Here is a 27805-nt window from a genome sequence, read left to right as displayed (position 1 = left end):
AGGGTAGCGAACTGGCACCGGAACCCTTTTCAGACTTGTCGATTCATGACAACATCCGCTACCACCATCACTGCTGGCCCTCAACCCGGCTTTTTAGGATAAAAATGTTACAAGTTTGTATGGCGCCAATGGCTGGTTATCGCTTCAACAGCAGTGTGTAGTGCGCATCATGGCAGTAAGTATCATCCTACGCAGGGCAATAAATACAGGATCAGAATATAGGACGAATTGCCGGTTGTCGGATGATGTTATTGCCGATGGACATTGAAAACAGTGGACAGGTGAGAACGATGGAGGTGAAATAACTTTTTCAGCAAGGCAAAAATATATTCACTGTATAATACGTGCTATTAGCTTGCGATGAAGAGAACCAGTTTAAAAAAAATGATTTATTGTTGTTTCCTTCGATCGGTTTTGGATCAAGTTGTCAACTTCTAGGAATGGATTTCCAATCAACGAAAGTTATTTATGCATGTTGTGTACATTTCATCGGGAAATAGGGGAACGATTCACCACTTCATATCATAGTTCCCATTTCCATCCCATCAAAAACAAAGCAATGGAAAGTTATTATTATTAATTGCTTTATTTTCGTTATTTTTTATAAATTTCTATAAGTTCATCACAGAAGCAATGGTAAGGAATTTAATTTGTTTATTATTTTTGTGATTTTTTACAGCAGTGAGCACGCATGTTGACAAAAAGAAGCGACGAATTTGGTGCCGTATTTCTTTGTTTATCGATGAGATGGATATATGTACAGTGAGATGGAGATTCGAACATTTCCCCTAATTAAAAAGCCACCACCACTTGTATATAAGGGCCTCATACAAAAGTGTTCATAAAAGTTCAAACTATCAACTCCATCAAATCGTTAAAAATCAAGATTTTGATTCTCGAACTTAACTATGCCCGGAGAAAATGAAGCAGTAGGCCAAAAGGCCCGTAACTTATGTACATCATTCTGATGTCCGTGTTAGGAATGTACAAACGGGATTGGTTGGTTCTGATTTTTTCACTGGATACGACCAGAATAGGAATTTTCAATAATTTGTCGTAAATATTCGAAAGTTTCCATGAACTTGATAAATTGCTGGAAAGTTTCCAAGTCAATTGATGTATAAATCTCCAACGCTATTAACCTTCAAAATCTAACATGTTTTCGCGACGGTCCCCAATTCTAGATTCTGATGTGACACCCAGTACCTTCTGGTAAGACGTTGTCCAACGTCAAAAGCATATAAGACATTACTTCTTCTTTGTTGGCATTACATCCCCCACTGGGACATCGACAACCAACAAAAAAACACTTAAACTTATTAACATGCACTCACAGACATCACATAGGGTAAAACCGAGTGAGATGCCACATCTTTTTAAAAATCGATATTTCTAATCGATACAATACGTTGAATGAAAATTTACTTGCTGTTTTTGATAGTTCAGGGATCCTACTACGTAGTGTAGAAGTCATTTTTCAAAAAAAAAAATTAGACTATGCTATTAACTACTTGATACTTGATGGGCTTCAGCTCTTCCTGGGTGAATCTACGCCGAATGGAGTGTCCTGACAGAATGGAGGAACATTCCGAAAGCTCTCCGATCAGCCTCCTCATACGTCTATGTTTCATGGCCGATTAGATGAATATATGTTCAGTGAGATGAAGATCGGAACAGTTCCCCTACTTTGTTTTGCTGGTATTGATCGTGAGTACAATCTCCGCTGTCTTCCTCCTAAAAGGCACAAAAGCCCCTTCCACGGCACGGTGATCTATCCCGATAATATCTACATCTACAAAGCCCAGAGTGGTGGGGATTCTCATCGATTTGTTTTCGGCGAAAATGACAAAACAAAATTTTGGCAGACTGTCCGGACGTTTCGGTCGATTTACTGGCCTTCGACCATCTTCTGCGGACAAATCTTCCAGTCACTTATTTTCTAACAGACAGCCATTACTACTAGTGACTGGAAGATTTGTCCACAGAAGATGGTCGAAGGCCAGTAAATCGACCGACAGTCTGGCAAAGTTTTGTTTTGTCATTTTTCGCCGAAAACAAATCAATGAGAATCCCCACCAGCAATTTCGCGGCGATTGATCCATTGTAAACAAGCCCAGGAGTATATGCGATCTAGTGATAATCTTCTTCTTCTTCTTCTTCTTATTGGCATTACATCCCCACACTGGGATAGAGCCGCCTCGCAGCTTAGTGTTCATTAGGCACTTCCACAGTTATTAACTGCGAGATTTCTAAGCCAGGTTGACCATTTTTGCATTCGTATATCATGAGGCTAACACGATGATACTTTTAGGCCCAGGGAAGTAGTGATAATGGTATCGTTTATTTTTGCACACCAGCCCTGCTTCAATCCATCTAATATAACAAATGATGTCGATGTTTCATCCGCAACCTTTATACTTGATTTCGATCCGTCCAATCCTACACGAATCCGTTTCGCCAGAAAAGCATGTTCTAGCGTAATTCATTCCGTTTCACTGAATCGTACTCCGCCTTAAAACCAATAAACGAATGATGTGTCTACAAGTTGTAGGACGCTCCCGGAATTTATCAAGGATTTGTCTCAGGGTAAACATTTGATCCATTGTTGATCGGCCCCCACGAAAACCTGCCTGATATTCGCCGGACTCTTCAAGTGGTCTCAATCTGTTGAACAGAATACGAGACATAATTTCGTACACCGAATTCGAAAGCGTTTTTTTCGGTATTTGGCGCATTCCGCATTGGCCGTCCAATCAGCTAGTAGGCAGCTTCAGCTTCAGCTATACCTAAGGTAGCAACCTTGATGTAGGTAACGTGACCCCGGTAAGGTAGCTTACTGGAGCCTCTCAAATACCACGAAAAATGGAAATACTATTTACATTTAGAAAACAAAATCAAATCCAGGAGAAAAATCTCAGTGAGAGACGCCGCACGTGGGAAATGTTGAAAAATTGATTTTGTTTTTTTTTTGCGATGAGCGATATTTTTTTTCAGAAAAGCATAATAATTTATATTGCATTTCAACCCAAAAACAAACAAATTTATCGTGTGAACAATTTCTTATTTCTACTGGGCTTCAATACACCATCGAGGTGGGAAGACAGAAATTCGGAGTGAGAAGTAAGAAAAGAGAAGTGAAAGATAAATAGTGAGAAATAACAAGTGAGAAGTACGAAGTGCGTCGGTCTTATTTTCTCTTTATTCCTTCTTCATTCCTCTTTCTTAATTTTTTTTCTTTCTTCCTACTCTCGTCTTTCTTTGTCTTTCTCGCTTTTTAATTATATTTTCTAGTTTCTTTCTTCTACCTTCTTCCTACCTTCATCCTTCTTGCATTTTTCTAATTTTCCTTTTTTTCTAGTTTCTTCTTCTTTCTTTTTACGTCGTTTTACTTGTTTCCTTCTTATTTCTTCCTACTGCCTTCTTCTTTTCTTCCAATTTTTCTTTTTCAGTCTTTTTTCTCTTCGTCTTTCTTTTCTCTTTCTCCTTACTCCCGCCTTCTTTCTTGCTCATTTTTCACTTCTTACTTCTCACTATTCATCCCCGTCGCACCCGTATTAAAAGGAGGCTTCCGAGCCTCTTGAAAGTAGGATTCCGCGCATCTTCCGAGACAACCTTCCGAGCCTCTTGAAGAAAGGCTTCCGAATCTATTGAAAGGCGGTTTTCGAGCCACTAAAAGTATGTATTCCGAGCCTCTTGAAAGAAGGCTTCTAAATCCCTTCGAGGGAGGCTTCCGAGCCTCTTGAAATAAGGCTTCCAAGTTTCTTGAATGGAGGCTTTCGAGCCTTTCGAAAGTAGTCTTCCGAGCCTCTAGAAAAAAGTCTTTTGAGCCTCTCGAAAGGAGCCTTTTCGTGCTCATCGAAAGGAGGCTTTTTAGCCTCTTGAAAGAAGGCTTTCGAGCTTCGTGAAAGGAGGCTACTGAGCCTTTTTTGAAAGGAGGCTACTGAGCTTTTTTTTATTGAAAGCTTCCGAGCCACTTGAAAGGAGGCCTCTGAGTAACTTAAAATGACGCTTCTTAGCCTCTTGAAAATACGCATCCAAGCCTCTTAAGAAAATAATTCCGGGCATCTTGATGGGAGGTTTCCGAGCTCTTGGAAAAAGCCATCCGAGTGTATTGAATGGCGGCTTTTGAGCCCCCTAAAAGGAGATTTCAGATTATCTTCAATAACCACTTTTGGGCCTTCCGAGCCTCATGAATGGCGGCTTTTTAGCCACTTAAAAGGAAGTATTGGAGTATCTTGAATTGACGCTTCTAAGCCTCCTGAAAGAAGAATGCCGAGCTTTTTGAAACTCGAAACCACTCGAAAGTCGAGGTTTCCGAGCCTTTTTAAAAGAACCATCCGAGCCTTTCGAATGAAAGGATGCTTCCAAACCGCTTTAAAAGAGGTTGCTGAGCCTATTGAAAGGAGCCTTCCGAGCCTTTTGAAAAGAGGGAGAAAAGAAGAAAAAAAGAAAGTCCATAGAAAAAAAAAGCTTAAAAGAAGGCCTCGTGAAAGAAAGTTTCCGAACCTCTTAAAATGAGGCTTCCGGCCTATTGAAAGGAGGCTTTCAGAACTTCTTGCAAAAAGGCTTCCAAACCTCTTGAAAGGAGTCCTCCGAGCTGCTTGGAAGGAGGCTTCCGAGAAACGTAGAATGATGCTTCCAATGCTCTTGTAACGAAACAACTGAGCTTTTCGGGAAAAAGCCTTCATGTCTCTCAAATGGAGACTTCCGAATCTGTAGACTCTAGTTTTTAGTTAAGAAGCATATTTTTAACAAGATATTCAACATTATGTTTTGATCAGGTAGATTGGATAGAAGATTTTTTAAATTTGTTCATTCGAGGTTTTGTCCTTTTGCTCTTTTGTCTCACAGCCCTTCATTCATTGTACTGGTTGTCGAGGGCAGGATTCAATAGTCTCTGATTTACTGATCGCGAGACAAAGTTTTGAAATAAAAAAAATATCAAAACTTTATCAATAAGTTTTGATTAAAATTGTATTTCGTCCGCCATTGCCCATTTCTAACAGAGGTACCCCCTGTGCCCGACGAAGGTACCCCCAAGGGTACATGTACCCAAGGTTGATAACCGCTGGACTACAGTAACTTTTTTCTAACTCTTTAAAAAGTTTTTGGAAGCTTATTTCAAGGACTTTCGAATAGCGGGTAACATGCGAAAAAATAGACAGTAATTCATTCTAAAATAGTTCGATGAAAAAATTTAATTTATTTCATACAAAATGTTCCATACAAAAAAAGTTTCTCAAAGTTTCGCCTAGGGACCACCACTACGACTTTCTTTGGACTTCCCAGAATGTATTACAGTGAACTCTCCCTTACTCGATATTGAAGGGACCATCGAGTTAGGGAGGTATCGAGATAGGGAATATATTTATATTTGGTTGAATGCCGTTTGGTCGAATAGTTAAAATTTGTTTCCTCATTAAGTGTAGTGAGATGTTCGAAATGAATAGTGAGGAGTGAGAACTGAGAAGTGAGAAATGAGTACAGAGTAGTGAGAAGAGAGTGCTAAAAACCGGAAGTGAGTATTGAGTAGTAAACTGTGTGCAGTAACATGTGAATAGTGGAAATTGAGAAATGAGAAGCGAGTCGAGAAAAGTGAGATGTTTTTTAAACTTTATTAAAGTGGTTTTTTAATACTAGATTAAGTTCAACTCCAAAAAGTGAGATGTGATATTTACGAAATGAGAAGTAGGATGTGAGTAGTTAGATAATCAGAAGTGAGAAGTGAGAGGTGATAGTTGGGAAGTAAGAAGCGAGATGTTGAGTAGTGAGAAGTTAGTGAATCTCTACACTAAGACATAAAGAAGAATGAAGAAGAAGAAAGAAAGAAGGAAAGACAAAGAATCTCATTTCGTACTCCTCGCTTCTCGGTCATCATTTCTCACTTCTTACTGCTTCCTTTTCACAACTTACTTCTCACTCCTCATTTCACATTTCTTACTTCTCACTATTTACTTCTTACTTCTCTCTTTACACATCTCGCTTCTCACCTCCCTCTTCCCACTATTCACTACTACTGTTTATTTATAATTTCTCACATCTCCCTTCTTACTTCATACTTCTCACGTCTCATATTTCATTTTTATTTTTCAATTACAGTTCAACCTCCATGAGTCGATGTTCTATGACTCGATATCGACTCATGGAAGCAAATTATGTCATATTAAAAAATATTTTCTGGGCTACTGTGATGGTCCCTTCAAACAGCTTCCCGGGGATTTTCTATTCCACATCTCGATATTTCCATGAGTCGATGGTCCCTTCAATATCGACTCATGGAGGTTTGACTGTATAACTTCTTATACTCACTTTTGACTTCTCATTTCTCACTTACTTTGTTCTTCGAAATTCTCGTTTCCAACTTTTTTTTCTCATTTATTTTTCCCACTACTCACTTCTTACTAAGCCCTTCTCAATTTTTACTACTCACTTTTCACTTCTCCTTTCAAATTTCTAATTTCTCATTTCTAATTTTACATTTTTCACTTCTCATTATTCATTTCTTCCTTCATATTTCTCATTTTCACTTTTCACTTCTCGCTTATAACTCCTTATATCTCACTTATGACTTCTTATTTCTCACTTCTAACTCCTCACTTATCATTTCTCACTTCCCACGACTCACTTTTCACTTCTTACTTCGAATATCTCACTTCTCACTTCTAACTCTTCACTTCTCACTTCTCATTATTCGTTTCTCACTTCGCGCATCTCACTTTTCATTTCGCATTTACTTTTGTAACATTTCGCTTCCTACTTTTCACTTCTCACTTTTCACTTTTTACTTCTTATTTTTCCCTTCTCACTTCTTACTTCTCTATTCCCACTAGTCACATTCTCACTTAGAACTTCTCACTTCTTACTTCTCTATTCCCACTAGTCACATTCTCACTTCTCACTTCGCACTCCTTACTACTCATTTCTCACTTCTCACTCTTAACTTTTCACTTTTTGTTATTTTTCACTTCTAACTTCTTGATAAGACAATTATTTTGAGCTTTTTAGTGGAATGTTTTCACTTGTCATAAGACTGTTGAGGTCGAAATACGTATCTGTCAAGATACAATTAAGTGGTGGAATTCAATGGGATTGTATAAACTCGTCTTATGACAAGTCTAACTTCTTATTTCTCACTTCTCGCTTATCACCTTTCACATCCAAATTCTAACTTTATCGTGCATGTTACTGTTTCTGACAACATCGAGTTAGCGAGGTGAAAATGCATTGGAAAATAAATTCGACATAGAATATCGAGTAAGGGAGATATCGAGTCAGGGAGAGAACGCAGTATGCTAGATTCAAGGGACTTTGAATTTCATCGAGTAAGGGAAAATATCGAGTTACAGAACATCTAGTTAGGGAGAGTTCCCTGTAGTATAACTATGTTTTAATGTATGTGTTGTTTAGTACCAACCACAACTTAACATATGGTTAGTCATATGTCATGACTCGTTCGTTAATTATGAAATCAATAACCTTCCCTGGATGAGCAGTCCAAATCTCGCTGGGCTAATTTTATTCTTCCACCACTGCTGCCATCGCAGCCTCAGCCATCATCGGCCTCTAGCCGTGAACTCTAAGCGATGCGATGGGCGATCGCATCAATCGCAACCGACACCACTGCATCCGACCATCAGAGAATGACAAAAAATTGCGTCCTCTTCTTTGATGCATATTCACAGACCCACCGGCAGCTCTCCCGCTGGCGACTGCATGCTGTGAACGTCAACACAACGAACGAACGGGAAAAAATGCGCGAGCAAAAAGCACTTCAGTACGTGCTGCTTTCACAAACTGGAATGACTCACACAAGGCAGGCACAGTTTCTTTTATACACAAAGAAAGTCTTGGGATGGACCCGAAGGCCCGTGACAAACAGCATTCTGATGTCTGTGTTAGGAATGCACGGGATTGGTTATATATGAAATTTTTATTGGTTTGACAAAAATTAAAAATTTCAATACTTTATCGTTAATAATCTCAAGTTTCAATGAAATTGACAAATTGCTGGAGAGTTTCCAAGTCGATTGATACATAAATCTTCAAAATCCATCGAAAGATAAATGCGCTAGTAACGTTTGAAATCTTCCCTATCAGCGTAATGCTCTCGGTTTTCAAAAATCCAAATGACACCCAGTATGATAAAGAAAGACGTAAGTCCTACGTCAAAACTTTACCACCACTCGTATGCAGAGTCCGGTGACCAAGCTCAGGAACAGCAACTTGGAAAAAGGGAAAGATTTTTAATCAAGGGGTGTGCTACCCCGCCTGGACCGGATGATTTCCCTTGTTTCTGGATAAGGCGAAAGACAGGTCAGCTAATGGAATGACTGATTTATCGGGAACATCGGGAAGTCCTGCGATGGTGGACCCCCGAAATTCCACCCTTTTTTTGTGAATATTATCAATATTTATTATGTATTACAGTTCTGATTCTCCAGCAAAAAAATCAACTACACTGATGAAACTGAAAAAAATGATTAAAAATAATTACTTTCATTCATACGTAGAAGGCATGGTGCTGATATCCAATTTCGTCGTATTACATGTAAATGTTTTATAAAAATCTGCAAAAAATAATTTCCACAACAATATTTTAATAAACATTATTTTATACTTTGGTTTTCATTTTCTGAGAAAATATATCATGGTGTAGGTGTTATATTTTTTTGTTTGGTGATAAGATAAATGTATCTTCAATGAGATGGAAAACGGGACAGTTCCCTTAAAATAGCACCTTTTGCCCTAAAAAAGTCTAAACCTAAAAAGTCTAAACATTTGATTATTAGAATTTTAAACTTTAAATACTATCATTGATAAGAAATCTATAAATGCCCTACATTTGCTTGAGTAAATAAGAGCCTAATAGTAAGAAACAAAGCAATTCTGATTATGTATTTAATTATTAGTTTTATTTCCAGAAGTTTTGAATAAAAAAATGCTAATAATTCTACACAGCATGGAAGTTGTTGTTTCCAATATCAATACCTATAATCAAACCCCATATATTCAAAAGTTATAAATGTGAATACGTTACGTTTAAATAAGTCCTACGTCTTCTCGCGGTTATGTTTAAAACATTACCCATTGCTCGTTTTTTGATTCCGAATCCGAATAACAACATCCTTAACCGGGATGCTGCCAAGTACAGACTAATCGCGCTGACCTGTTGCACCACTAAGGTCGTGGAGAGGTTGTGCATCCGTCGGCTTCGCGAGAAACAGGAAACAGGTGGGAGACTGGGCTTCCGACCGCACGCATTTCGCCCAGGGTACGAAACGAGGTCTTATTTCACTGGCCTAAAGTCTGCAGATAGTCTTGCTAGCAAAGACATAGGATTTCCAATCTGGAGAAAGCAAGTTGGAATTTTGGTTCGGCTTAGGATGTTTTCGTTTTGAATGTGTATCCCTGGGATAAACTTTACCCAAGGCAGTACTTCAAATCAAATTTTCCGGAGAACAGCGTACCGTTCACCATCTCGTGGAAGTTGGAAAACCAATGAAAGGCACCATTGATGTAGACTTTCCGCGGAATAGTGTAAATTTTGAGTAATGTATAAGGTGATCTACAGTTTGTGTACAATATATCCAAGAAGTGACAAAAGAATCGATCAAGGATTACTTGAAGGAGTTGAATAAGTTTTCTCCGTTTATTACATCAGTTATATTTGTTCAAACTGCTCGCGTTCCAAAAAACTTTGTCAATGACAACTGTCTCGAATGCAAACGCCAAGACGATGGGAGGACTTGCAATGACGTGGCCAGGAAAATATGCAATTCAATAGACATTTATGTTCGCTTCTTCACTAATAACTGCCAAAATAAATATGTATATTAAATTCCAATCAAACAAGTTCGATACTGAGTTCCGATAACTCATTGTTCACATGGCCTCCAATCAACCCAGAGCAGCTCGAACAAAACTCTTTCCTGCAAAATAACGCAAACACAACACACATTGACTTGAAGTAGAAATCTTGAACCCATTTCCCCTTACCGACCTCAGGTGTCGTCAGTGTTGCTTCTGCCCCCTTAAAGGTAGCTGTATCCACTGAGTCAGCAACCAGCCATGCCGGCACGTCTCAATCAATGAACCGCTTTTCCATTCAATTTTCGGAAGTTGCTCCTTATCCTTTCCACTTGGCACGCAAAGCCCACCGGAGCAAAATAACGATGCTGACGCTGCTGTCGTCGCCGGTCGGTCGTCATTTCAGGCACTTGGCTCAGTGGCAGCCCCGCTGCTCAGCACACTTGACTTTGACGACATCGGGGCCCTTGAGTTGAATCTTGCATCAAACCAAACAGGAACCAACAACAACAACATGAAAATTTACGCCTCCATATAGAAAGCCAAGAGCGAAACCAACGAAGACTAAATTTGTTCGTTAGCACCAGATCCAATGGAGCTGATGTGGTTGGCCCGTGGCAGCACACCTCTTTTGCGTGGGATTTGTCTATTTGTCACGCAGCGGCGCGTCAGCTTTTTCCGACGGCAAGGGATGGAAAACGGAGACTTTGCCATGAACCGAGCTTTTCTTGCGGTGGGCCAATTTCAAGCAAAATTACGCATGTGGGAAGTATCTTGACGTTGCTGTATAGTAATTAATTTTAATAAGGCTGCTACAGTAAGGGAGTACTTTAAACTTTACTATACGAAGCCAACAACAGTTGAATCGTATGTGTAACAATATTATGAATGTACTAACTAACTCACCACTGATCTTATAACTCCGCCCGGCTCCACTACCACTCGCCTTCGTCCCGTACTCGAAGTTCTTCATCTCGAACGAAGTAGGCGATCGATCGTCGATTTTGGAATTGGACTTGGACCGATTAATACCACCAGTACCTCCGGGACCTGGAAAACCCGACACTGTTAAACCACCCCCTCCACTACCGACAATCCCCACTAGCGCCGACGACGATGGCGACCGATCCACTATGGCACTTTTGATCAAACTCAAATTCTTCATCGCTTTATCTTCTTCATTATTACCCCCACTTCCACTGAATCCCAAATCACTCCCCGACCCACCCAACTGATTCCGAATGTTGTTGATTAATAATTGCTGCTGCTGTTGCTGCTGGTTACTGCTGGTTCCGAACGAAGGAAATCCAAGGGTAGCCGATGGAGGCCGATGATCGGCATAGGCAGGTTTGTTCCGGTTCAGCCGGAACGAGCTAGATCGGCCAAAGTTGTAATTGGTGTTACCGGTTGCAAAGCCCAGTCCGAACGATCGATTTCCACTGTAGGACGAGGCGGAATGGGGAGCCGGGCCTCCGGTGAATGTTGATGCGCCGCTGCCGGAAGCAGCCGCGACAGCGTTGGAAGACCGATTGTAGCGGCACTTGGTGCTGCGGGGGATGTCCTGAAAAAGAGTAGGAAAAAGTGGAGGGATTAAATAAAATGGAAATCTTTAAAAGCCGTTTTTTCTGTCAACAGGTCTACTTTAGCTGTATAATAAAGTTGATAAGTCAGACTTGCGACGATGAGGATACATTTGCGAATCTAGCTTTCCGGTAGCTCACGTATCACAAAAAAAAATCCGAATGTTTTTCCTCGTTGATGCCAGCTGAGATGCAAGTGATATATCAGCTATAATTTGGTATCAAACTTCAGTAGAACGGATGTTTGGCTCAAATTAAAAGGAAGTCGATAGTTGCAGTTGGACTCTGTTGAACCTTTTCAGGCCCACGGGGTCATATATGAACCCAACAGAAAAATGGATGTATAAAATCAAAAGATATTTTAGTTACTGGATAAAGATTGTCGCTTCGGTTCCCTTTGTTCTGCTGTCCGAAACATGTTGGGTAACAAGCTGTCAAATCGTATGAATTTTCCTTCTTTGACATTTAGCTCCCCTATCCTCGCCAGCAAAAGATGTTCCGGACAGCGACGACAGCGACAATCTTTATCTAGCATAGCATAGCATATGTGGTTGTACAAATCGTGGGTGGCTATACAATGCTCAAATGAGCAATCTACTGTATATTGTCGCAAATTGGTACTTGGAATTAGTACCTTTTCCTATACAGTAGCAGTTGTATACCTAGCCACGTCCTTACAATCACGGAAGGAAGGGAAGGAATGTTAGTTCAACATCTACTAGTGAAGATGCAGGGAACCCATACTACCTTCATAGCCATAGCCATACCTCTATTCGACAATATAGAGCGTTTGTCAATAACAGTATATGCTGAAAAAAAATATTAAAACATATTCATCAATTTTCTTACAAACCGTCCAAAGGAGATCAAAGTATCTTGGGTTTTACAAATGATTCGTATTATATACAACACACGTCCAACCGCACACTTATTCACCGAACATTAAAATCAGAACCAAAAACTCGGATTTTACGAATGTTTTAAATCCTACCTGAAACACGTCCGATCACCAGGGTTTTAAATATTCGGCAGCACTCACGATAGCGACAATCTTTATCTAGTAACTAAAATATCTTTTATAAAATCACACGATGGATAAAAGTGTACACTGGCACTGTCTTCAGCAAAAATTTATTGCTCCTATCAGGGAAAAATATCAGACTTGTGCAATCAAGGCCTTACGAAATCCTAGAACGTCATGAACACGGTGAAGTTAGGAAATATTAATATAACCAGTAGATTGTACTGTTTCAAAATAAGATTTTTAGTCAAACGTATCCGTAGACAATTAATTGCATATTATTCGACAACTCGGCCGTACGAAAATTTTTTTTTGTTAAATCTCGTGGCTGTGCATATGCACAGTAAAGTGGCTTAGCCTAGTATGGGGAGAAAAAAAAAGTCGTCGGATTCTACGGGGCACCCTCCAGGATTTTGCCTTTAGGTAAGAAAATCATTCTCTGAAAATTTCAGCCTGATCGGTTATTGCATAAGCTGGCGCAATTGATTTGAAGTTAATATGGAGGTTTCAGCCGAAATATATGGGAAAATACACCTCTGTTACTATTTCGTACAGGAAATTGGATGGAAGAGCCCGATTGAGCCCAGATTTGCAGGAAATGAAGTTAACATGCCCATGAACAATTCGACATAAAATTCTACTAGGTATTACTAAATAAACTTTAAATCAGTTTTTGCCTGATTTATTTGGAGTTTGGTTGAGCACTTTGAAATTCATTAATTGCCATGAGAACATACGCATGCAATCAAAGGTGCCTGCGATGCGTGATTTCGCGCGCACTGAAACATAAGTAACTGCACGCGCGCCACAACACATATCGCAGCTACCTTCGATTACATGCGCTTGTTTTCAAGGCTGAATGAATTTCAAAGTGCCAAACTCCAAATGAATCAGCTAAAAACTAATTTAAAGTTTATTTAATCATAGTAGAATTTTATGTCGAATTGTTCATTATATGTTAACTTCATTTCGTGCAAATCTGGGCTCAATCGGGCTTTTCCATCCAATTTCCTGTACGAAATAGTAACAGGGGTGTATTTCCTCATATATTTTGGCTGAAACCCCCATATTAACTTCAAATCAATTGCGCCAGCTTATGCAATAACCGATCAGGCTGAAATTTTCAGAGAATGATTTTCTTACCTAAAAGCATGGGTGCCCCCTACTTATGGTGAGTTAAATGTTTTTATTATTTGACAATTTTTAATTAATTCAATTCAACATTTTGCAGCATCGAGAATTCCTATGACCACATCGGCAATCGTGAATGTGGAATCACAAATTGCATTTACCTGGCCTATTCCGCTTCCAAAGCATGTCAATATTATTTCAGACGGTCCAAGAATCTTTATACGGCCTAGAGGAAATCGGCCTGTATTTCTCCAGATTACCACGGCTTTTCCCGATATACAGCTGCCGACGAGAGTTTTTAGCCGCCGCATTTCATTTATTCAGCTTACATTTACATAGATAGCACTGAATCAACACTGACGCCACAATACACGGTTCGAGGCTGCATCTCTTAATCCTCGATTGCGCCCCATACTCGCCAAGTCATTGTGCACCTGGTCAGCCCACCTTGCTCGCTTGCAGCCGCAGTTTAGTCGCCACATACGAGTAAGGTCAATATACGACGACACTTTTTAAAGTCTGTCTTTCTGATGTAGCTGTAGCTGCTGCTGCCTTATATTGCGCCAACAGCAATTTCTTGTATTTAAAACTTCCACAAATTATACTAATCAAACTTGCCTCCAATGGCGATTGCCGTCCAATGCGTGTCTTCCACGTAATTCTCCCCGTTGTGCAAGGAGCAGTTATAATTCCCAGAATCAATACAAATGTAAGTTTGTTTTATCATTTAATCGTTATGTATTAGATAATCATATTTCATGAAAAAAAATCATGTTGGTCTTACCCCAAACAGGCCCGCATATCAATTCTTTGGTTTACTAGGGGTTTAAACGTTTAAGTCACAATGAACAGTCGATTGATCATAACTACAATGATCTGAGAACGCGCTTCGAGTATTTTAACTTGATTTTTTTTTGCTACTAAGTAATTGTTTCTGTTACTGTACTGCCGTCATACGCATATTTGTCCCATTTGCTAGGATTCCCTTTATACATGGGACAATTATACGTATAACAGCAGTGTATTAATTGTGCTTGCCACATAAGATACATATTAATGCAATAATGGGCAGACATAGCCAGAATTTCCAACGGAACGCAAGGTCTAAAAGCTGGCCAGATTCAATTTGGAATTTAGAGGCATCAAAGTAGAAACTACACCAGGAACACTATCAGCGGCAAAAATGCAATAAAAAGTGATGGAAGAAGGGTATTTGTTCCAAATAAATGTATTGATACCAAATAAACGACAATTCATTTAGACTACTCTGACCTAAACTTTGTATCTCGATTTCATGTAGATATATGTACCGGCATTTGTGGATTGTACATTTTGGAAAAGGACAACTTGTTCTCAGGGAAGTATCTGGAAATCCCGAGAAGAGGATTACGTTATCAACTTTCCGCAGAGCATGCAAAATATAGTCAGTAAATTTGCTAAACGAAAAACGATCTGCATGCAGGCTAAAGTCGACATCTTTTGAGAAGTCCGAGCATCTCACATTTGCCTTGCCGATAAAAACTGCGCCAGTAAAATCGCCTAGTAGTAGGACCAAGTTTGGCAGCCCAACAGTATCACTTGCAGTATATGAATATAATTCATTTGGTCACGGTGACGAGGTGCAAGCAGTATTGCCGTATTTGAACCATCTGCTTTCAGACGTGGCCCACCAGAACAGTCCCAAATCGGTACCAAGTTTGGGAACCACCAGGGAATCAATATTCGAGCAACGCCTAATAATATACCCTTTGTTGTCAACAGAGTTTGTTACTGACAACGGGATGAAAAGTTAGCAACAAAATTGCCTTCTCTTTTGTTGCTGACAAAAAATTTCGGATCTTTGTCATTATTATCTCCGACAAAAACAAAGCTTTGTCGTTGGTTCTCTTTTGTCGCTTGTTTCGCATGCGCATCGAAGAAAAATTGATTCCCTGGGAATCACATTTCAGTCGGAAACCACCGTCCACCGTATAAGCTCCATGGAACATGTATGATTATGAAGCTTTCTAGATTTGTGTCAACAACAAATGTTAGGTCTAAATCATGCGCTATAGGAAACCGACAGGTTTATGCACTGCAGCATATATTCTTGAGACGAAATTTCTACCGTTAGGTACAATTTCACCATCAATGCATCTTTAATTCTTAAATACGCACATTGTTAGACTGATATAAATATGTGTTGACTATGTCTACCAAAGTAGATGAGGGTATAATAATTAAAAAAAACCACCTAGGGGAAAGACGGCTTTGGCAGGTTTTGTTCTAGTATTGTCAGGGGGGTTTTTGTCGACCAAATTTTATGAAATTTGGCCACAATATTCTTTGATATGCAAAGAATGTTTATGCCAAATTTGAGCATAGTCAGTCATAAAAAACTCCCCTGCCAATAATAGAACAAAACCTGCCAAAGCCGTCATTCCCCCTACTTCAAATGCACAAATTCAAAAGGAAATTGGTACAATTATTTTTCGTTGAAGTATATTGTGAGTAAAAATTACTGGTGAGTGAGTAAATGAATTCTTCATACTCACTCGTGAGTATGAGTATTACAGTTCAAACTCACGTGTGAGTATACTCACAGTGAGTTTGAATTGGAATACTCAAACTCGTGAGTGAGTGAGCAAGTTTCAAGCGATGCTCACTCATTTCTCAACACTGATCAAAAGCTCATGTTTCACCTCGTCTATGGCGAGATGAGACACCTCCATGTGCCGGTATGCCGATTGCAAATCCATTTCTTCAAAATTCAACACAGTCACACTGTCTGATGTACAGCTCGTATTTTTATTTATCCGAGAGAGGTAGCGTTCGTGAAAATTGCTTATTCTATGATATTGTTGAGTCAAAACCCATCAATGAAAAAAAAAAATTTAAAAATCTAGAATTTGTTCGCGCGCACCTATTTAGCACACTTTGCTTCAAATTAATTATTCTAAACGACGTTCGCGCACTAGTAGAAGCGCAGCTCTATCAGTGATTTCTACAGAAAGTGTGTCTCGCACTACATAGATCAGATACCCTACCTATTCACTAACCCGAGCACCTGATAAGCTTTTTTTGATAAATTAGGTAGTTCTACAAATCCTTCGCACTCCCTTCGAACTTCTGATCAGTTTCGCTTCTCTTTTAGCTGGGCGGCAATTATTATCGCGGGTACCCTCACTACGGGGACCTAACCAATGCGGACGCTGGGGACGAGACCTCACAGGCCTTGCCACCAGGGGTTCCCAAACTCTTTTTTCAGGGTCGGCTCTTTGCGCTGATCAGAAGTTCAAACACTCAGTTTTTTTCACTTTTAGTTTTAGATTTTTTTATTGAACTTACTTTTAGTGTAGGTGTGTAAGTGTATGCTGGGCCAGCCGGCGATGGTGGAGGTTTCTGGGCAAAGCTGGGCGTTGCAGCGTAGTCGGAATCGTGGAATCGCATGCGCTTGGGGGCGTCCGATATCGCGCGGGATGTCAATCACGGTATCTTTCTCTCGTGGGTCGTAGCACAGGGATAGGGCAGACCTCGCTACAGGATATCGCCACACGTGCTTGGCGAACCGACAGGGTCACGGGATTGGAGCCTATTCTCCGAGGCTATGAGTTGGCGGTGGCGCTGACAACGTGGCCACACACTGGCTCAGGGTCTAAGCCAACACTTAATGGGTCCTGAGGGAAAGTTGGGGAGGTCTTAGGGTTGCACTTTTTATTCCCAATAGGTATGGTTACCTGGCTCGATTTATGCTTCTTCGCGGGTATTATTTCCACTCACTAACAAACTAACTTCAAATGGTTTTATAATTGAAGTCTCACAGTCACAACCTTAAAAGATTTCTTTAAACTTTCCGAAACTCCGAAACGATCTTGGTTGTCCAAAGGCTCGAGTGGAAAAGACAGAGCTGATCCCGACTCAATTGTAGCAAACCCATTTCCTATCTCCCCTCCACTTCCTCATCCTTTCTAAATATCCTCTTTGCCCCTCGTTTGGATCCATTCGTTATTCCACTGTATGTTTCATCCACCCCACCCCTTGTATGTGTGTTTCGCGTTATGTGCGTTACAATTCTAATTGTTATTCAAATTAACAGTTGAATTTAGAGAGTGGATTACTTATATTTTTTCTTATTAGAGAACTACTTCAAAAACTTGTATACAAACTTTTATACAACCTATAAAATATTAATTCGTCCTGAACAGTAGTATGCATGACATTTGTAATACTCTCTATCTAAATATCTACGCTACCTATACATTGCTATGGTTGGATCCTAAGGTGAAGTACCCAAAACGGTAACACAGCAATCGAAGCCCTCTTGCACGCGTAGTCGACATGGCTGGCGAAGGTCAGCTGGTCGTCTATTACGATCCCAAGGAGCTTCAAACTCCGCTTTGATGCGATCGCGACTTCACCCACGTGAATCACTGCATGTTGAACCGACTTGCGGTTGTTGACTATAACCACCTCCGTCTTATGTTGAGCGAGTTTCAGTCCTCTAGCACTCATTCAATCCTCCACCGTGCTGGTCGCGTGTGCTGCGGTCAGTTCTACCTCGGGAATTGACTCCCCGTAGACCTCCAAGGTTACGTCATCTGCGAAACCGACGATCTTAACACCAGGATGGAATTTAAGCTTCAGAACCCCGTCATACATAAGGTTCCATAGTACCGGGCCCAGTATTGAACCTTGCGGAACTCCTGCGGTAATAAGTACGCTTCTCTGACCGGCATCGGTCGCGTTTAATAGTACAAGGTTCTGGAAATAGCTTTCCAAAATCCGGTACAGGCCCACCGGCAGGCTAAGCCGGTGTAACGAGAGCGCGATGGCATCCCAGCTTGCGCTGTTGAATGCGTTCTTCACAACAAGTGTCACTAACGCACAGTATCGAATACCTCGCCTTTTCTGTTGGATCGCTATCTCGGCGGTCTTTACCACCGAGTTTATAGCGTCCAACGAGGACTTACGCTTGCGAAAACCGAACTGGTTGCTACACATGCCGTTCGTACCCTTTGAGTACGGGGTCAGCCTGTTGAGGATGATCCTCTCTAGCAACTTGCCCGTCGTGTCTATAAGGCAGATTGGTCTATGCGCCGATGGGTCGCCCGGCGGTTTCCTGGCCTTCGGCAACAACACCAGTTTCTGTCTTTCCCATCTTTCGGTGAATCTACACTAATCTAGATATCTTTGCATAGCTAGCCTGAACATGTTCGGGTTCGCTATTATTGCTGCCTTGAGAGCGCGGTTCGGAACTCCATCAGGCATTATAGCTTTGTTCGGGATTTGGCCACCGCAAGTAACTCTTCGTTCGTCACCGGAGCCACCATTTCGGCCGCACCCATATTGGCTTGTGACCCGGTTAGGATCTGACAAGACCCCATTGAGCAGCACTCTACACGAGAAGGCCTCGTACTCTGCCTCGATAAGGAGGATGATTTTCTCAGGGATTCCCTTGCGTCTCAGGGCGCCCCACATATTCTCGTGATTGAGACGGTCGAAAGCTTTTTCGTAGTCAATGAATACCAGATAAAGGGACTCTTGGAATTCGTTGACCTGCTCCAGAATGATACAGAGCGTGACAATATGGTTCACACAGGATCTTCCGGCACGAAATCCGGCCTGCTGCCGCCGGAGAGTCGCATCGATCTTTTCCTGAATCCAGGCTAGGATAACTTTGCATGGAACTTTGAGAACGGTACACAGCAACATAATGCCTCGTGCCAGTTATCGCATACAGTCAGGACACCCTTTTTGGGCACCTTCACTAAGATACCTTGCATCAAGTCGACCGGGAAAGTTGCGGTGTCCCAGATGTTACGAAAAAAACGATACAGTAGTTAAGCGGATGTCGTGGGTTCAGCTGTGAGCATCTCGGCTGATATGCGATCGACCCCTGGGGCTTTAATCGATTTCATACTTTGAATGGCTGTTTGTAGCTCTAGCAGTGATGGAGCTTCGGTATTGATGCGTGTTATCCGTCGGATCATACCGAGGTGGTGGTAGCCTGGCTGGCACTTGAAAAAGTTGTTCGGAGTGCTCGAACCAGCGTTTCAGCTGGTTAGTTGGGTAGGTCAATAACTGATTATTCGCGTCTTTCACAGGTATCATTGAATTCATTTTCGCCCCGCCTAAGCGTCGTGAGATATCGTAGAGGAAGCGAATGTCCCCGGTTGCTGCGGCTCTCTCTCTTCTTCGTCGGCCAGAGAGTACGCCCACGCTCGCTTGTCCCGTCGACATGAGCGTTTCACTTCCTTCTCAAGAGCCGCGTATCGTTGACGGGCTAAGACTTTGGTTCCTCTGGCTTTTGATCGCTCTATCGCGGCTTTGGCTTCTCTTCGCTCCTCTATCTTCCTCCAGGTCTCATCGGTGATCCATTGTTTTCCCTGGGTGCGCAGTTTGCCCAGATTATTCTCACTGGTGGCGTTGAAGGTATTCTTGATGGCGGTCCACTGGTCTGCCGCTGCCACCTTCCGGAATATCTGCAGGACGCGTCTCTAGTTCTTCAACGAAGGACCGTTTCACCGTGGCATCTTCCAGTCGGCGTGTGTTGAATCGTCGTCCAACTCTTTCCTCCTGCCGACGAATCCGCGCAATGTGAAGACGTACTTTGCCGATGAGGAGGTGATGATCATAGAGATCGTTTCCATTTTCACGGGAGACCCACGTGACTTTGTGAACCGGTCGTTATTACCACAAAATTCTACGAACAGCTCTCCGCTTCAGGTCATTTATCCGAGACCATGGCATCCCATAATGCGATCATGGTTCGAGATGTCGGATCCGATCTTCGCATTGAAGTCGCCCATTCGGATATTGATATCACCCTTCGGAATTCTATCTACGACGGCATTGAGTTGACTATAGAAGTTCTCTTTGTCTTGCAGATCGGCACCATCAGTTGGCGCATAACATTGGATTATAGTAAGGTTTCGGACCCATGTTCTGAATCTAGCAAAGATTATCCTTTCACTTATAGGTTTCCACTTCATACACGCAGAGTGTGCTTGAGCGCTTAGTGGGAAGCCAAATCCACGATGCCGGGGAGCGTGTTCACCGTCAAACCACACCACATCCTGGGCAGACCCCACAGGACGCACCTTCTCACTCCAGCTGATGTCAGAAGGACAACAGTGCCCGGGCTTTACTACCAGTTAAGTACGCAACCCTTAGCTGGCGGTCAATTGTCATCGGAAGGCTCTTGGAAGCGTGAGTATTGGAACTTGTGAGGACCAGAGCTATGTTAGGCGCTACTTCCCGAATGTCAACTCACCTTTTCATAACCCTATCCAAGCTTCTAGTAAAGAGAAAAGCTAGTGTCGTGGCTGTAGATCGCAAACTCTGAACTCAATGGCGGTTTGGATGACCCAAGATATCCCAAAACCATCTTACCATGTCTCTTGTTCTTCAGGAATATATGAACATAGTTGAATACATGTTCAAGTTTGGAATGACGAAAAAAATATAGTGTCGTGGTCCTGAAAGGGTTAACTCAGCAACATTTCGTACACGGATAGTTACAGTCAGTGGCTTGTTTTTGGTTTGATCTTCACAAGACTCCGAAGATAGTTCACCGTCATGCAAACTTAATGAACGTTGAAACACTCTTCTAACCCATTGATAAAATAAAATAAAGGCAGAATAAAAAATAGATTTGTTACGATGAGATAAGATAGGGATAAAAGGTCGCAAGACAAAAAGTGAGAAGAGTTAGAAGGAAGAAAGAAAAAGGTTGAAAGGGTCGAAAAAGACAAAAGGTTGAAACGAACTTCCTCCCTCCTTCTCTCTTTTTCCTTCCTCTTTCTTCCCTGTCTTTCCTTTTCTCTATCCTTGCCTCTCTTCTTCCTTTCTCCTTCTTACTTTTCCTTTCTCCTTTTCCTTGTTTCCTCTTTTTTCTCTTTTTTCCTTGTTTTTTGTTTCAAAATGCTTACTACTTTTTTCTTATTTTCTTCTTCCTCTTCTTTCTGCCTTTTTCCTTATTCCTTCTTCTATCTCCATTCTTCTTTCATCCTTCTTCCCATTCTTCCCTCTTCTTTCTTATTTATTCTTTGTTCCTTATTTCTGCTTCCTTCTTCTTTCTACCTTCTTTCGTCTTTCCTATTCCTTCTTCCTTCATCATTGCTACTTCCTTCTTTTTTAACCTTTTGTCCCTTTGACCTTTTGTCCTTTTCGACCTTTTATCCCTTTCGACCTTTTGGCATTTCGACCTTTCGTCTCTTTCGACATTTTATCTTCTCGACCTTTTGACCTTTCGAGCTTTTGTCTTCTGACCTGCTGTCATAGATTCGATGGAATATAAGTTGACTTCTCTCATTTATTAAGTCTAATTAATCCCAAAAAAACTGATGAAATCTTCTACTGGGAAAAGAGACACTGCAATTTAATTTGTACATATAATGGACGTAACACGTGGGTCTGAAGGCTTTAAAAATATCATTCGTCGTCATCGATTTCAAGAAATTCAGAAATACTCACAGTACAACATCAAAAACTACTACACATCAGTTGATATTAAACTTCAAAACCAAATAAACTCCCACTCACCTTATCCTCCAGTATGTTGGAAAACACATCCACGTGGTCGTCCTCCTCGTTGAGCATGGCGAAAAAGTCTTTGAAGCTGTCCGGGAACGAAGCCGGAAACTGCCCTGTGCCACCAGAAGTCGACGACCCAATCGAGGGCGAACATCCATTGCTACCGAATTGATTCTGCTGCTGTTGTTGCTGCTGCTGCTGATGATGATGATAATGATGATGGTGTTGTGGCGTTTGCTGTTGGTTTTGCTGTTGTTGTTGCTGCTGCTGTTGCTGCATCTGTTGTTGTTGTTGTTGCTGCCATACACCCCCACTGCTACTACCACCATCCATGATGGTCATCTCCTGGATTGGCTTTTCTCCGGGGACCGTATCACACCGACATATTGTATGTGTGACTGTCGCTGTTGCCGTCGTCCTTTGTCCGAAGCAATTTGTGCAACTGAACTCAACGAACCATTGAAGGGTGCACTGTAATCCGGAGACATGGAATGATAGAGAGAGGGAAAATAAAAGCGAACTGTATTATAGGTTCTGTGCTTGTTTATTGGTACGGATATGGCGATTGCAACAGTATTTTGTTGATGGACCGCAAGTAGGATTAAAGTATTTTTGTTGGCGGTAAAATATAATCCCCCGCGAAAACAATTCCGCTCCATCAAATAGAGCACTACAGCTCTGAAAAAACGTGCTTATATAAATGAATGGGAAGGTCTCTCTGTTGCATATACTATAAAGTAGAAGTCAAAATATCTTATGCAATTTAAGCGGTATGCTGAGAGCTACTATGTAGGAGATTTGAAAAATGAAATTTGATAACAAACAGTAGCCATAGATAGGAGCAAATAGGAGTCATATGAAGTTATATAAGGGAACTGTTCCCATTTCCATCTCACTCACATATATTCATCTCATTGCAAAACAAAGAAATATAACATCAATCTCGTTGCTTCTTTTTGCTTACATGTGTGCTGAAAAAATCACAAAAATGAGAAACAAATCAAATTCCTTTTCACTGCTTTGTTTTTGATGGGATGAATATGAAAGTGAAAGCTTTGTGATAAAGTCCGAAGCAGTAACCCTATTTATGTTACGGACGCTTGTGATTGATTTATACATAGACCGTTATTTACATAACAAACATTGCATTTTAATTAAAATACTTTTAATAAATTATTGCTAAAATTCTTTCGGACAGATGTTAAAGACCAAGGCCGGGTGCAACTGTGAATATAACAAAGTTTAATAAATTTGGATGTTTTCCACAAATTGAACATTAAACAAAATCGAATAAAAGGTTCAATCCCTTTTATCATCCAATTTGCAGGCACAAGTAATATTGATTGGCGCAAAAATCTCTCTAATTAGCACAGCCTCTTCAACACAAAGAACGCCCCTCCCAGCCGACGAGCATCCTGTCTTTCTAGCCAAAGCCAAAGCACTCAATTCCACTTTCCGACCATCCGCCCTAGGCACAACACAAGACGTGTCCATCGTAATGCAATTAATTATTGCCAGCCACCCGACGTTTTTGTCCGCAGGACCGGCACTTGATGACTAAGTTCTGCTCATACAGCGTCTATATCAATGGCTTTACGCCTATTTACCCTTCTTTATCGTCATAAACAGACATGAAGGCAAAAAAAAACGTTTTCCAGCTCCGGGTTACTCTCTTCTAAGATTCCCCGCCCTGATAAAGGATTAATTAGCTCCGGTATACTTCCGGTTGGTTCGGTGGTTTTCTTTGGATGCTTTGATGTGCAGAATGGCAAAGCTCGATGCCACTGACTGCCTTTATGTTTTCTTTATGTGAAACGAAACGAAGGAGGCGCACGGTCGGGCATAATCACATCAAAGCTGACCGTGATAGCAACGTAAATTAGCTTATCGTAAAATCGGGTATTGAGATGCCGGGCAAATCCGTCATAAGCCGTTGTAACAAAGATAACAGCGGCGAAGGTGTTGGGAAGGGCACCTTTTTAACCTCAATTGGAGTTTCTTTTAGATGGAAGGCAGATGCGACTACTATTATGTGGCCTATCCGAGGTCGGTCTTTGGGTGAACAATTTGGCAGACGAGAAATTCGTTCCTTACGAAACATTATTGGTATCATGTAGTAAAGTTCAAGTTGTTTTGTTGCCCATCAACTCAAGCACATATGATAGCAACGATAGACTAAGTGGAAGCGTATAGCTCAAAATGCACGATATTTGCCAAATATAAAAAAAAATATAATAGAAATGGGAACATGTGAAAGTGTTCTCTTACACGCATTTCTGTATCAGTTTTCGTTGTTGCCTGTAATATATGAATCATATGACTGTAGCGGATGTACCGTACTCCCCCAGATAGTTTGCCATAATGGATGCGAAACGGCCGGATAAGGATGATATCCAGCTTATTGCAGCGTCTTTCCAAAGGCGATGTGTGTGGGCGGCTGACGGCTGACGACGCCAAGGCCAAGCGGAACTGCACACTGATTGAGATTGAGAACAGTAGTAGCAGTAGCAGACAAGGCACACTGTGTAATATAGTCAGTGCACTCTAAGGGCGCTTGTCTGTTGCCAGACAACGCTGGCCTTGTAAAATTGGTTGGAGATTTCTTTTTATTTATTGTGAATCTAAAACAGAAGATCTTTCTTAAAATGAAGTTTCGAACCCATCTCTATACATTTTAGTTGATATTAGCAGAAAAAAAAATTTGAAACTAACTCTCGAAAGGGGCCCTCCTTAGCCGTGCGGTAAGACGCGCGGCTACAAAGCAAGACCATGCTGAGGGTGGCTGGGTTCGATTCCCGGTGCCGGTCTAGGCAATTTTTGGATTGGAAATTGTCTCGACTTCCCTGGGCATAGAAGTATCATCGTGCTAGCCTCATGATATACGAATGCAAAAATGGTAACCTGGCTTAGAAACCTCGCAGTTAATAACTGTGGAAGTGCTTAATGAACACTAAGCTGCGAGGCGGCTCTGTCCCAGTGTGGGGATGTAATGCCAAGAAGAAGAAGAAGAAGAACTCTCGAAAACAACGTTCCATTCATATTTGTTTTTCAAGTTTACAACTGATGACTCCTTCAATATCGATACCGAGAAAGTTGACTGTACCTGAATAAGGATCCGATCTGATGACATTGGCAATGCAAATTTACCATATTTACCATTGTAGTTAAATGAACCAATGAACCTATCACATGTGATACGAATTACAGAAAAATGCAGCTTTCTCGAACACCAAGCCATTTGGCGGCGGCATCACAGTACACGGAGCGTATAGAGGCGTCCAACGTACGACATGCGGACCGAATCCAACCCGCAGCTCAATTTCATGTGACCCACGGCGTGTAAAAAAAATCTTCATAACGCAAGCTGTCCTGCATAGTAGACGAGAATACGTCGGACCATTCTGACAGTGTACAAATTATGGAAAGTTCAAAAGCTACTGCTACTATTTATGAAGAAGGTGGCCTACTCCGCTCCGGCAAGCGCCGCAGAATCGATAATAAAAAATCAGAACGTTCTCCCTTAACTCTCCCAGTACCTGTGAAATTTCCAGACCCTATCTCGCAACTGCAAATGTGTCAAATGCGGTCAACAAAACTGAACAAACTGTTCTTTTCAAACCCAAGCGCGAACAATCCTCAGAGGTAACTAAGACGGATATCTGTGCTAGTCTTGACCCCGCGGAATTTTCCGTGAAGGATGTTCGCTTAAGGGAAAATGGTGATGTTACTGTGAGGTGTGAGACCAGCGACCACGCTGTGAAGTAAGCTTCAGCCGCTTTTAATAATATACTTAAAGAGAATTATTACGTTGAAAGCCAGAAGCCCTTGAGCCCAAGAGTTAAAATAATTGGATTTTCTAAGGATATTGGCGAAAAGGAATCTCTAAGTTTAGAAAGCAGAACCCAGGAACGGATAAGCTCGATCTGAAATTAATCCGAATGCAAAAAAAGGAGTCACAAAAAAGCAACCATATGTCAGTAATTTTAGAAACGGACGCTCGTGGGTTCGACGGTTTGATCAAACGGCAGCGAGTAAACATAGGATGGGAAGGTGCAGAGTCGTAGAGGCAACTGATGTGTTGCGTTGTTGTAATTGCTCGGAATATGGTCATAAAGCTGCCTCCTGCAAAAACCCTTCATGCTGCCCTAGATGTGCTGGTGATCATCAGGTCAATGAGTGTCTTGCTGATTATTTAAAATGCAATAACTGTCATGTAATGAATACAAAACGGAGCTCGCCCTACGACCAACTGCTTGAAGTTAACCACGCCTCTTGGAGTACCGACTGTCCCATTTTCGCCAAGCGACTTAAGTCGGCCCGACAACGAGTAGATTTTTCTACCTAGCAATTAGGAGAATATGCTGACAATGGGAAACTCCATTACTCCGACCTTCAAGTTTGTGGAAAGTTCCTATCCGCTCATCACAGGCGAGCCAATCCAGCCTGCGTTGTTCAGCCGTCCCGGCCTTGTGTTTGAGGCAGGTGAAGGGACCTTCCAACAGCCATGCTCAGGCAAGTATGATCTCTATGCGAACAGGCCACCTCCTGATAGGTTACCTATTTTCAGTTGTCCAGCTGCTTCACAACCCAGTACCATGGCCATTTTGGCACCTGCTTCGTCCTCAGGTTCAACTCGAGCTGGTGCTTTAATGCGTTCAAACAGCTCCCAACAACCTATTCACAGCATTATGTCCACTGTCCCGCTATCCGAGTTGCCCGTTTATTACCAAAATGTGAGGGGTCTCCGTACTAAGATCGATTCATTCTTTTTGCCAGCTTCAAATTCGAAATAATATGATGTCATCGTATTAACCGAGACTTGGCTCGATGATTGCATTCTATCTACACAACTTTTCGGCGACTCTTTCACGGTGTATAGAACTGATCGGAATGCGCTTAACAGCAGGAAAACTAGAGGAGGAGGTGTACTAATTGCTGTTTCGTCTGCTCTGCGTTCCTGTGCGGATCCGAATTCAGTTAGCGGATGCCTGGAACAACTGTGGGTGAAAATAAAGCTGACAGACTGTTTCGTTAGTGTTGGAGTTCTCTATCTACCACCTGACCGGAGAGATGATCTCAATATGATCCAAGAGCATGTTGACTCCGTCGAATCCATTCTATCTGGACTAAACCAAAATGACAGGACGTTACCAGTCTGCTGCGTTTCTGAAGCAGTGGAACATCTGGTTGTTGCCGATATTGCTCATCCAACAATTGAGGTCGGTATAGTAATGGATTTACAGCTGCAATTTGAACAATCTCTTGATAGGGTTCAGTTTGATTTTCTACGTGCCGATTATGATCTTCTAGCATCCGTCCTATTATCAATTGATTGGCGCTTCCTAGATTCCGATCGGGATCTGGATGATATTAGCCATCGGCATATTCAACCGCGAAATTCAGTGTACATGATACATGAACCACTCATGCGACCTCCGCTGAAACCTCCATGGACAAACAGATATCTCCGTAAGCTGAAAAGATGTAAGCAGTCTGCCCTTCGGAAGTACAACCATAATCGTACTCCGCACTCTAAGCGTTGTTTTGAGTTAGATAGCAACAAATATACTACCGTTTATCATATGCAAGGTATATTGATCGTACGCAGAGGAGTCAGCGATTAAACCCAAAAAAATTTTGGTCCTTTGTCCAAACGAAACGCAAAGAAAATGGGCTACGTACAAGCATGCATTATGGTGACTTATCTGCAGACACGGCATCTGAAAAGTGCATACTATTTGCCCAGCATTTC

The 27805-nt window shown here is 41.5% G+C and overlaps 1 protein-coding gene across 1 annotated transcript in view; it reads right to left on the bottom strand.

Annotated features, from left to right (window-relative positions):
- The window catches only part of LOC134207015 (homeobox protein prospero-like), a 419304-nt gene that overhangs the window by 185156 nt on the left and 206343 nt on the right, over positions 1-27805 (bottom strand). Inside the window, 2 exon segments of the mRNA XM_062682756.1 lie at positions 10714-11368; positions 22063-22524. Coding sequence (XP_062538740.1) covers positions 10714-11368; positions 22063-22524 — 1117 coding nt within the window.

This window comes from Armigeres subalbatus, chromosome 1, assembly GCF_024139115.2.
Source record: "Armigeres subalbatus isolate Guangzhou_Male chromosome 1, GZ_Asu_2, whole genome shotgun sequence".
Classification (NCBI taxonomy): Eukaryota; Metazoa; Arthropoda; class Insecta; order Diptera; family Culicidae; genus Armigeres; species Armigeres subalbatus.
Note: the sequence above shows the minus strand (reverse complement) of the source record. Positions and strands in the feature narration are given on the sequence as shown.